Source organism: Bubalus kerabau, chromosome 16 (assembly GCF_029407905.1).
Source record: "Bubalus kerabau isolate K-KA32 ecotype Philippines breed swamp buffalo chromosome 16, PCC_UOA_SB_1v2, whole genome shotgun sequence".
In the NCBI taxonomy this organism is placed as follows: Eukaryota; Metazoa; Chordata; class Mammalia; order Artiodactyla; family Bovidae; genus Bubalus; species Bubalus kerabau.
The window spans coordinates 73,452,801-73,465,424 of NC_073639.1; the positions used below are offsets into that span (position 1 = coordinate 73,452,801).

The 12,624-nt window shown below is 53.3% G+C and overlaps 1 protein-coding gene across 1 annotated transcript; it reads right to left on the bottom strand.

Moving 5' to 3' along the window:
- Positions 1-7,659: 7,659 nt before the first annotated feature.
- Positions 7,660-10,010, bottom strand: LOC129629905 (galactosylceramide sulfotransferase-like). Its single transcript, XM_055550120.1, has 2 exons — positions 9,877-10,010; positions 7,660-9,087 (listed from the first exon to the last, which is right to left on the bottom strand). Exons 1-2 carry the CDS (start codon positions 10,005-10,007, stop codon positions 7,947-7,949), a joined length of 1,272 nt encoding a protein of 423 aa, XP_055406095.1. The 5' UTR covers positions 10,008-10,010; the 3' UTR covers positions 7,660-7,946.
- Positions 10,011-12,624: the final 2,614 nt, after the last annotated feature.

Below are 12,624 nucleotides of genomic sequence, written 5' to 3' on the forward strand. Positions count from 1 at the left end.
GGCCGAGGTCAGTCCTTGCCGGGTGCCTAGGGCACTGACCCTTGACTGGCCTGGATTCACATCCTCCTCTGTGAAACAAGGGCAGCAAAGCGTGCCCCACAGCATGTTGAAAGCTGACACCGCCTGTCGTCACGCACCCAGGGGCTGCTCTCCACCCTGCCTCCCGGCCCCCACCCCCGGCTCCTGTGTTCCCAGCAGGAGCCTCCTTGAGCCAGGAAGGCCACCACTCGCCCCCGACAGAGGCCTGGAACCTCACTGTGTGCCCCGGGCTCCAGGGGCCGCCCCATGTGTCTGGAGCAACTGCCCAGGACTCATCACAGCCTTGAGGGCACGAGGCTTCAGGGGAGAGGAGAGAACTTCCCAGGCCCAGATCCAGCAGATGGATGTGTCGCCTGGAGCTGGGTCACACCTGGCCTCGGGTGAGGGGTGACAGCGGACTCCTGGCTAGTCAGCTGCCCCAGCTCCGGACAAGAAAGCCAGAGCCCAAAACCAGGACACGGGGGGCTCGTGTGTGCACGGGACCTGCACGCAGTAGGTACTTGTCCGAGACAAACACTCCCACAGTGTACACAGTAGGTGCTCAATAAGAGCTTGCCAAAGGCCTAGAGGAGCTATCCTACGTTGAAGGTCAGGAAGGGCAGCGGTGAGGAGATACCCCTCGTCCAAGGTAAGGAGCATTGGCTGCGCTTTGCTGGAGCAGCCGTGAAGAGATACCCCACGCCCAAGGTAAGAGAAACCCAAGTAAGATGGTAGGTGTTGCAAGAGGGCATCAGAGGGCAGACACACTGAAACCATACTCACAGAAAACTAGTCAATCTAATCACACTAGGACCACAGCCTTGACTAACTCAATGAAACTAAGCCATGCCCATGTGGCAACCCAAGGTGGGCAGGTCATGGTGGAGAGATCTGACAGAATGTGGTCCACTGGAGAAGGGAATGGCAAACCACTTCAGTATTCTTGCCTTGAGAGCCCCATGAACAGTATGAAAAGGCAAAATGATAGGATACTGAAAGAGAAACTCCCCAGGTCAGTAGGTGCCCAATAAGCTACTGGAGATCAGTGGAGAAATAACTCCAGACAGAATGAAGGGATGGAGCCAAAGCAAAAAGAATACCCAGCTGTGGATATGACTGGTGATAGAAGCAAGGTCCGATGCTATAAAGAACAGTATTGCATAGGAACCTGGAATGTCAGGTCCATGAATCAAGGCAAATTGGAAGTGGTCAAACAAGAGGTGGCAAGAGTGAATGGCGACATTCTAGGAATCAGCACACTGAAATGGACTGGAATGGGTGAATTTAACTCAGATGACCATTATATCTACTACTGTGGGCAGGAATCCCTCAGAAGAAATGGAGTAGCCATCATGGTCCACAAAAGGGTCCGAAATGCAGTGCTTGGACGCAATCTCAAAAATGACAGAATGATCTCTGTTCGTTTCCAAGGCAAACCATTCAATATCACAGTAATCCAAGTCTATGCCCCGACCAGTAACGCTGAAGAAGCTGAAGTTGAACGGTTCTATGAAGACCTACAAGACCTTTTAGAACTAACACCCAAAAAAGATGTCCTTTTCATTATAGGGGACTGGAATGCAAAAGTGGGAAGTCAAGAAACACCTGGAGTAACAGGCAAATTTGGCCTTGGAATATGGAATGAAGCAGGGCAAAGACTAATAGAGATTTGCCAAGAAAATGCACTGGTCATAACAAACACCCTCTTCCAACAACACAAGAGAAGACTCTATACATGGACATCACAAGATGGTCAACACCAAAATCAGATTGATTATGTTCTTTGCAGCCAAAGATGGAGAAGCTCTATACACTCAGCAAAAACAAGACCAGGAGCTGACTGTGGCTCAGATCATGAGCTCCTTATTGCCAAATTCAGACTGAAATTGAAGAAAGTGGGGAAAACCACTAGACCATTCAGGTATGACTTAAATCAAATCCCTTATGATTATACAGTGGAAGTGAGAAATAGATTTAAGGGCCTAGATCTGATAGATAGAGTGCCTGATGAGCTATGGACTGAGGTTCATGACATTGTACAGGAGACAGGGATCAAGACCATCCCCATGGAATAGAAATGCAAAAAAGCAAAATGGCTGTCTGGGGAGGCCTTACAAATAGTTGTGAAAAGAAGAGAAGTGAAAAGCAAAGGAGAAAAGGAAAGACATAAACATCTGAATGCAGAGGTCCAAAGAATAGCAAGAAGAGATAAGAAAGCCTTCTTCAGAGATCAATGCAAAGAAATAGAGGAAAACAACAGAATGGGAAAGACTAGAGATCTCTTCAAGAAAATCAGAGATACCAAAGGAACATTTCATGCAAAGATGGGCTTGATAAAGGACAGAAATGGTATGGACCTAACAGAAGCAGAAGATATTAAGAAGAGATGGCAAGAATACACAGAAGAACTGTACAAAAAAGATCTTCACGACCCAGATAATCACGATGGTGTGATCACTGACCTAGAGCCAGACATTCTGGAATGTGAAGTCAAGTGGGCCTTAGAAAGCATCACTACGAACAAAGCTAGTGGAGGTGATGGAATTCCAGTTGAGCTATTCCAAATCCTGAAAGATGATGCTGTGAAAGTGCTGCACTCAATATGCCAGCAAATTTGGAAAACTCAGCAGTGGCCACAGGACTGGAAAAGGTCAGTTTTCATTCCAATCCCAAAGAAAGGCAATGCCAAAGACTGCTCAAACTACCGCACAATTGCGCTCATCTCACACATTAGTAAAGTAATGCTTAAGATTCTCCAAGCCGGGCTTCAGCAATATGTGAACTGTGAACTTCCTGATGTTCAAGCTGGTTTTAGAAAAGGCAGAGGAACCAGTGATCAAATTGCCAACATCCACTGGATCATGGAAAAAGCAAGAGAGTTCCAGAAAAACATCTATTTCTGCTTTATTGACTATGCCAAAGCCTTTGACTGTGTGCATCACAATAAACTCTGGAAAATTCTGACAGAGATGGGACTACCAGACCACCTGATCTGCCTCTTGAGAAATTTGTATGCAGGTCAGGAAGCAACAGTTAGAACTGCACATGGCACAACAGACTGGTTCCAAATAGGAAAAGGAGTACGTCAAGGCTGTATATTGTCACCCTGTTTATTTAACCTATATGCAGAGTACATCATGAGAAACGCTGGACTGGAAGAAACACAATCTGGAATCAAGATTGCCGGGAGAACTATCAATAACCTCATATGCAGATGACACCACCCTTATGGCAGAAAGTGAAGAGGAACTCAAAAGCCTCTTGATGAAGGTGAAAGTGGAGAGTGAAAAAGTTGGCTTAAAGCTCAACATTCAGAAAAGGAAGATCATGGCATCCGGTCCCATCACTTCATGGGAAATAGATGGGGAAACAGTGGAAACAGTGTCAGACTTTATTTTTCTGGGCTCCAAAATCACTGCAGATGGTGACTGCAGCCATGAAATTCAAAGACGCTTACTCCTTGGAAGGAAAGTTATGACCAACCTAGATAGCATATTCAAAAGCAGAGACATTACTTTGCCAACAAAGGTTCGTCTAGTCAAGGCTATGGTTTTTCTTGTGGTCACGTATGGATGTGCGAGTTGGACTGTGAAGAAGGCTGAGCGCCGAAGAATGGATGCTTTTGAACTGTGGTGTTGGAGAAGACTCTTGAGAGTCCCTTGGACTGCAAGGAGGACCAACCAGTCCATTCTGAAGATCAGCCCTGGGATTTCTTTGGAAGGAATCATGCTAAAGCTGAAGCTCCAGAACTTTGGCCATCTCATGCGAAGTGTTGACTCATTGGAAAAGACTCTGATGCTGGGAGGGATTGGGGGCAGGAGGAGAAGGGGACGACAGAGGATGAGATGGCTGGATGGCATCACTGACTCGATGGACATGAGTCTCAGTGAACTCCGGGAGTTGGTGATGGACAGGGAGGCCTGGCGTGCTGGGATTCATGTGGTCGCAAAGAGTCGGACACGACTGAGTGACTGATTTGATCTGATCTGAAAGAAGTGATGGCAAGGGAAGCTGGAAGGGGCCGCCTCTCCCTTTTCGTTTCTTATATGGGTCTCTGGTGCCTGTGGGTGCCGAGGGGCACCCCCTCTTCAGACTCCCTGCCTCAACTTGCCCCCTGACTGGGCCCTGCCCCAGGGTCACGTGAGTTCTCTGCTAATGAAACCAGCCCTGCACTCCTGTGCCTTGGCTAAGGTGTTAGCCTCCGCAGGGATAAGGGACCAGGTCAGTTAGGACAGGTGTGGAGTAGGCCCTCAAGGGTGAAATAGCTCCCTCTCTTCCCGCTGCCCTATTGGCTCTCCCTCTTTTTCACCTTCTCCCTACCTCCTTTCTTCTCTTCCTTCCCATTTTTCTCCCTATTTTCCTTTTTCTCGACCATGCAGCCTGCAGGATCTTAGTCCCAAGATTTGCACCCATGCCCCTGCCATGGAAGTGTGGAATCCTAATCACTGGACCCTTTCCTCTGTCTTTCAACATTTATTAAGAGCTGACTGTGTGTCAGGCACTGGCCTGGCCACTGGAGGCTGGCTGTGTCCATAAGACCCAGGCCCTGGCCTGGAGGGGCCTCGCAGACAGGCAGATCCACGGCTCTGACCCTGGGCTAGCCGAGCTGAGATGTGCAGCCCGGAGGCCCTGAACCAGCCTGGGGACTGGGTTGTCAGAGAAGGGTGCCCAGAGACAGAAGGCAGAGCGAGCTTTGAAAACATGTAACAGTGTGAGGCCTGCAAAGGGAAGGGGGCTTTACACCATAGGAACAGCATGTGCAAAGCCCCAGAGGCATGCGGCTGCCTGGTTTCTCGTGAGGGGATGCAGGGACCATGGTGGGGGAGGGGCTCGGAGCAGAGGATGGCCTCTGGCTACAGGCGGAGGGGGGCTCTTAGGGGCGAGCCTGAGGGAGGGACGAAAGGAGGGGCCCAGGTGAGGGGCAGAGTCCTGACCCGGGAGAGTGTGTTAGTGCCCTGGGGCTGCCTTAACAAAGTCCCAACAGACTGGGTGGCTTCAAACAACAGGAGTTTATTCTTTCACAGATCTGGAGGCTGGAAGTCTGACATCACGGGGCCACGTTCCCTCTGAAACTCTGGGAGAATCCTTCATTGCCTCTTAGCTTCCGGAGGTGGCCGTCACCCTTGGCGTTCCTAGGTTGGCAGCTGCATCACGCCAACCTCTGCCTATCTTCGCGTGGCGCGGTCCCTGTGCGTCCATGTGTGTTCACATGACACTCCCACGTCTCATCAGGACACCAGCCATGCTGGATTAGGGTCCACACCGAGGACCTCGTCTCTGCTTGTTATATGTACAAAGACCCTGTTTCCAAACGCCAGTCACAGGGAACTGCGAGGTAGGACTCCAGCATGTCTTTTCAGGGGATACAGTTCAGCATAAGAGACGAACAAGTGGTTTCACTGAATGTTCCCCTGGGGGCAGCCTTGATCCCTGCCACGGCTTTCACGGGTCTGGCCTTCGGGTCGCCCCCTCTGGCCAGTTACGGCAGAACCCGAAGAGACTAAACTCGGTACCATGGCGCCCTCTGCTGTCCAGGTGTAGCAAGAGCAGTCCACTTCCTGAAGGCGACCCCCTTGCAGAGCCACTTGGAGACCTATTTGACCCGCCACGGAAAAGCCCTTCAGTCCTGAGGCTGAGGTGGCCAACTGGAAGGTGCTGAAGGTCTGGGGGCTGCGAGCACCAGCTTGGCAGCTGACTGACCTGGGTTTGCGTCCTGCCTCTCTGGTTGGCTGACTGGGTGACCCTGGGCTGGCGGCTCTGCTTCTCTGCGTCTCCATCACCTTCTCGGGGCAGCAAAGGCTATTGTGCGTGTTCCCACGTGGCACAGTGCTGGGCACAGGCTGGTTGCCCAGCATCTGGCAACTACTCATGATCAAAATGTTAATTATGTTAATATGTGAGTTAAGAACTATACTGATTTGAAAACAAACCAGGCAGATGATCAATGCTAATAAAGTAATTTATGTTCTTAGCATGTGCTAACGGCCAGATTTGTTCTCCTTGGATCCCCTAAAGGGCCTAAAAGTGCCAATATTCATAATAATAAATAATGAAATAATATATCAGGTTAGTATTGGCATTTCTAGGCCCTTAGGGTTCCACAGAAATAGAATTACGGGGTTCCACGAGCCAGAAAGTTACAATATTGCACTCAGTCACATCTCTCTCTGATTAATAAACGGAGGGAAAATTCTCTAATAAATGTGGGGTCAGTTACAGCATTTCCTGCAAATCACCTAGCTATTGTCAGTTTTATTTATTTTCGCTTATATCTCTCCTTATGAATAAAATAAAGACTCCGAGGGTGTGCTAATCTCTTGCTACAAGGAACACTATGAGGGTGCAGGCAGTAGCCCCAGGCGGTTGGTGGGGTCAAACCGGTCCCTGCCGACCGGAAGTCCTGGTTGCCCAGGGCTGAGGTGTTTGCTGCAGTGTGGAGCATTCAGGGCTGAAACCGGGTCGGCCCCAGGAACTGAAACAGTCGGTCACCCTCACTCCTTCTTACCCTGCTTGGACCAGAAGCTCACTCCAGTAGGAGGACTGACTCAAGCCCAGGGAGGTGAGTGATCACTCGGGCTGACTTATCTGGCTTCGAATTCTGACCCTGGCACTCTTAGCTGTGTGACCTTGGGAAGGTCACTTAACCTCTCTGAACTTTGGTCTCTAAAGCTACGATGCTGTACATATTCGGATAAGATATATAAGCACTTGGTTTGGAGCCTGGCACAAACAGGTCTCCAAGAGTCCCCTGGCTGCAATTTCTGCCTTCCACATCTGGCTGCTGGCTCCTGGTGAGAGACCTAAGGAAGGGCCTTTGTCCCCTTGAGGAGGCCTAGGGAGGCAGGTGGTTTGAGCTGACAAATCCCCACCCTGATTGATCACACTTGACGTGCATGGCTGCTCTCTGGACGTGAGCTCCAGCAGGGCCTGGGTCATCTTGCTGAGTGCTGTCTGCTCAGGACCAGCTCAAGGCTGGGGTGCACAACCGACAGCTAATAAATACCTTTTTTTTTTTTTTTGGATAACTGAACCCTAGGATGGGAGGGTAAATCCAGGACCGAGGGAGGCTTGGAGCACAAGCAGAGGATGAGGCAGCCTGGAGAGGTCAGTGGGGGAGAGGGAGCCGGCAGGGACAGGGTGAACAGACATTGGCTGTGGAAAGGGTTTGGGATCCTGGGGAGATGGTTTAGTACCGGGGTCTGATTCATCCTGCAACGTAAATCTCAAGCAATTCGTTCTGTTTTCAGAAGGTCAGTCCCACATGCATATATGGGATGGCGACTGCGCCTATCTCAAAGGGTTATTGTGAGGACTGATGAGATTGGGGGAGGAGCCCTTAGCCTGGGTCCAGGGCGTGCTAAGTGCTCCCCACCTCCCTGTCACTCTCATGCACACACACACACCCCCACATGATCTTCTAGGTCTTGGGACCTCACGGGAGTCCTTCAAACACAAAGGGCTTCAGCATGTGACAGATACACACCAAACTCCACCCCACCCCTGGGCTCTGAACCCCTGGGCTCTGTCCGCAGGTGCCCACTGCACTCCCTTGGGGTCCCCCAATCCCCACCAGTCACACCCCACACACACACACACACCAGGGCCGCGCCAGTCAGCACCACTGAGGCTGATTAACAAAAACACATCAAATTCTTTTACTTCTGAAGTCTCCCATTTAAGGGGAGCCAGAAAATAGAACATTCTTTTTGGGTGGAGGGTAGGGGGATTTAATTAAACAACAACAACAACTCTAATTAGTCAAATACTGCTCTCAGTTAGGTCCTGTGTTCCGTGGGCCCAGTCCTTGACTGGTGGCATCCCTGCGAACAGCCCCACCTCACCCCAGGAACTGGGGTGGCACCAAGAGAGGCCGCAGAGGGATCGCCGGCGAGACCCCCGCCGGGCCCTCCTCGGCGGGCGCCCTGGCGTCACCACCGCAGGAAGTCCCGGATGAACTTGCAGAGCTTGATGAACCACAGGTTGGCGCCCAGGTCCATCAGGTACTGGATCTCCGGCGTGAGCATGCGCCGGCAGAGCTGCGCATGCCGCTGCCCGATGCTCTTCTTGAGGTTGTAGCCCAGGATGGACTTGGCGCCCAGCGGCTGCCAGGGCTGCATGGCCGAGTCCTGGATGGCCGCAGCGTCCACCGCGTGGCCGCCGTCGATGCAGATGCGGCGCATGCGCTCGTTGGCGCGCCGCAGGGCGGCCACTTCGCGAGCCATGCGCTCGCGCCCGAAGGCCTCCACCTTGCGCCAGAAGCTGGCGTTGAAGTGGCGGTAGAGGCGCGCGTCCAGCACGTTCCAGGCCGTGGCGCGCCGGTACAGCTCGCCCGAGAGGCGCGGCACGGCCGAGGCGCGGCGGGCGTTGAGCTTGAAGTAGAGCACGTCCTCCAGCTCCCAGCACAGCAGGTCCTTGAGCAGCACGAGCGACTCGTCGAAGTACTCCTGCAGCAGCACCAGGTGGAAGCGGCGCTCCACCTCCAGGATGTGCTCCTGCACCTGCGGGCTGCCGGGGTCCAGGTCGCTGTCGTAGCCCAGGTCGAAGAAGAGCAGGTTGCGGAGGTAGTGGGCGTTGTAGCCGCGGGGGTCGTAGTAGCGGTCGGGGTCCTGCAGGAACTCGGCCAGCTTGTCGCGGCCCGAGAGCTTCCACGTGAAGGGCACCACGGAGCCGAAGTAGTGGAAGGAGGACTCGAAGAGGCGGGCGGGGTCGCGGAGCACGGTGATGAAGGTGGCGTTGGGCGCCACCAGGCCCCGCACCTCGTCGTAGTGGAAGCGCATGTGGTTGCAGATGATGTTGAAGCAGGCCCCGGGCCGGTAGTCCTGCACCAGGCTGCGCGCGAAGAAGGCGGGGTAGTCGAAGTCGTTGCGGCCGTTGGGGAAGGCGAACTTGAGCCCGTGCTTCTGGCCGAAGCGGAACAGGATGTTGAGCAGCGTGCTGCTGGCCGTCTTGTGCGTCTTCATGAACACGATGTCCCGCCGCGGCTGGCAGCCTCCCGCCCAGCCATTGGCCGAGGTGGGAGCCACTGGCTCACTCGAGGCCGGGGAGCAGGATGCTGCGCCCTCGGGGGTCCTGCTGGGGATGGAGGGGTGGCAGAGCCTCAGGATTCGGCCTGCCGGCCCCTCCACCCCGGGTCTACAGAGCAGGTGGCTGGGAGGGAGGGGGGAGGGGGGTACCCCAGGGACTCGCCATGGTCAGGGAGCCGGGGGACCAGATGGGCCTGTGTTCCAGGTTGCAAGGCTTAGGTCAATGGTTTGGCCTATCTGGCCTTACTTTCCTCTTCTGTGAAATGGGGACAGTAACCCTCTTTGTGGTGTTGCTGTGAGGACAAGAACAAGTCTCATTCGTGGCCACTGTGATGTACATTTATCATGAGTTCGTATTAGGCTGGACCACATGAAACCCTGCATGCAAAAATGGGCATTTCCTCTAGTTCGACTTAATACCTCCAACTAAGGGCACAGGCTTGGGTAGGTGATCAGGCCAATGGGGAGGCAGGATGACCTCATGGTTAGGAGCCAGGCTTGGAGGCAGGCAGACCGCAGTTTGAATCCAGGCCTGTGCCAGCCGAGTGCTCTTGGACTGGGCATCCCCACCTCCCGGCCCTGCTGGAGCCCACCGTGCAGATGCTGATATTTTATTCTTACGCTCCATGTCCGGCTCTGTTAGCACACCCACTTCACAGATGAGGACACCGAGGCTCAGGGTTCCACAGTGAGTTCCCTGCCTTCAGTGGAACTTCTACCCCAAATAGCATGATGCAGGTCACAGGGTGGCGACCCAGGAGGTAGCCCTTGTCATGAGAGTAGGAGCCAACCCTCCGCTACCCTCAGCCCTCAGCTGCCCAGCAGGGCCACTCACGTGGAAGCCAGGCCAGTGTACAGCGGGGGCACGGCATAGGAGTACAGCAGTAGCAGGAAGCTGGTGAAGAGTGCTCCCAGCACCAGCCCCTTGGCCATGGACTCCCAGCGCTTCTTCTGTGGCAGCGGCATCTCAGACACCTGCAAGGGGTGGGTGGGGGTGCAGAACAGGGCACGTGTTAGGAGACCGGCCCCAGGGAGCCCTCACCACCATCCCCGGCCTGCCTGGCTTGAGAGGCAACTTTTAACATTGGGACCTGCCTTCGCCAGCTCTGTGGCCACCCCCACCTCAGCAGTCCAGATAAGGACAGCATCTGGGCTGCAGATGGACACAGTGGACAAAGCCAACGCCAAGAAAGGCTGGGGCGAGCGGCAGGGGAAGGCTCTGCTGCCTGGGTCAGTTTTCATTTGTGAGCTGAGGGGTGGGTATGTGGGTGTTATCTGTTTTATTTATTTGTAGACCTTTCTGGGCTTCATAATGAAATCGTCTAAATAAAACAAGGAAAAGAAGACCCTTTCCTAGTGCCCTGTACCCCCAGGCCTGGGCCAGGGGTATCTACAGAGAGGGCCCTGGGGCCTGAGTCTCTCATCTTTCTGAAGGTTCAGCCAACCTGCCTGGCCCCCTGCCACCCTTCCCAGCCGTCCAGTGAGCAGCTGAGCTCCTTGTCTCTCCACACTGGCTCCTGTTCCCATGGGGTCTGTAGGGGACCAGGTGGAGAAACTGAGGCTCAGAGTGAGGAAGGAGAAGACTCAGATCACACAGGCCTCTGCCCACATTTCTGCCTCTTCTCCAGCTGCTGGCAGGCTGGGTCAACCAGGTTAAGTCTGAATTGCAGGTGAACCACAAATGTTTTCAGTTATCTGTATGTCCCAAATAATGCCTAGGATATACTTATACTAAAAGTTATTCAGTATTTCTCTGAATATCAGATTTAACTAGATGTCCGGGGGCCGGATGAGTGTTCCAGCTCTCAGCAGGGAACCGCTAGACTGTGTCTACAGGGGGCACCTGTGCGCCTTGAGACCAGTCTGTGACCTCAGGCTAAGTAGCAGGCAGCCCAGGAGCTGGAGCAGCCCATTCACCCTGAAATTCTCCCTTGGTCACAGCCTTTTTCAGCAGCAGCCTGGTCTTACTTTTCAGTCCCTGGTGGCTCAAGACAGTAAAGCGTCTGCCTGAAATGCAGGAGACAAGGGTTCGATCCCAGGGTTGGGAAGATCCCCTGGAGAAGGAAATGGCAACCCACTCCAGTGCCCTTGCCTGGAAAATCCCATGGACGAAGGAGTCTGGTAGGCTACAGTCCATGGGGTCATAAAGAATCGGACACGACTGAGTGACTTCACTTCACTTTTCACTTTCCTGGTTTTTCATTTGGGGGCTAGCTTCTAGGTCAGACTGTGGTGACCCTGTCAGCAGGGGGCTGCAGCCTGAGCTGAAATGGGGGCTGTTCAGGCAGAGCTGTGCGGGTCCAGGACAGAGCTGGGACTCAGGGACCTTCTCATGGCCCCTTAGCTGCAAAGCCAACGTCCCAAACTTTCCATTCCGGGCTGCACTGGGCCCCGGGTGCTGGAGGCCAGGAGAGGCCATCCATGCCGCCCGCGATCACACACACGGCACGTCACCACTGACCCTGGGGCCAGAGGCCAGCCGGCCAGCCTGGAGGAGAACCCCTGGGAGAGTGACCGGAGGCACCCACAAACCTTTCCCAGAGAAGGGGCATTCCAGGCCTACCTGACCAGTCCCTCAGTCCCCCGCTGATCATCTAGAAAGTGCTCTCACAGGAAAGGACTAGCCGGAGGGAACCTGGCTTCCCTGGTGACAAGGACATATCTCTGTCCACTCTCAGGTGGGCAAGGTAGACAGGGTCGGGAGGGAAGGAGAGTGTTTCTGGAGGGTTCTCCTTTCAAAGGAAAGACTGCAGAAACCCTGCCAGTTCTAACTCTTCTTCAGAAAGACTTGGGGAAAGTCACCCAAGTAAGGGTGTTCACAGCAGTTTGGTCAGAAAAAAAGAAACCACATCAGTGTCCATCAGCAGGGAATTCACTGCACAAACCAAGGCCCATTCCCAAACCAAGGCATCTGTACCTGCTTTAACAGAAAAAAAAAAAGAAAGAAAAAGAAAAACAAGGTGGAGCTGAATGGACTGGCTCAAAAACACACCATGATCTACTAACATGAAAAAAGAAGTTCTGGGACAGCATGCCACCAAATCCATATAGGTGATGGTAAATACACACAGACCCAGTTAGAAACCCCTGGAGGGGCGTCTTCTAGGTTTTAACAGTGGTATCCTCTGCATAGCTAGGGAAGGGGTATATGAGCAAATACTCTTCTATATTTGGCATTTCTGTAAGGGTTGGATTTCTTTATTAAAGAGAATATATTACTTTTTAATCAGAAAAAGGCAATAACGTGTATTTACTATATTTAAAGAATAGATAAAGCTTGCAAGGTGGGGAAAGTCAGCTCGCGATGGTCTGGTCACAGAGAGGCCTAGGGGAGGGAGGCTGACCCGGGAGCCCCAGGCCCGGGTTTCCATCACAGGAACCTTCGGAGCCCCAGTCTCTCATCTGTAAAATGGGGAAGCTGGCAGCGCTAGCTCGCTCCCTGCCCCGCCCCAGAGATGGACCAGGCAAAGTGACTGGCACATAGTTGCCGCTCAAAGAGAGTGGGAACCTGCTCAAAGTCCTGTCCTTGTCATCGTCGGGGTGGGTCCCCCTTGCCAACCAAGCGCAAATCTGCCCCCCACCT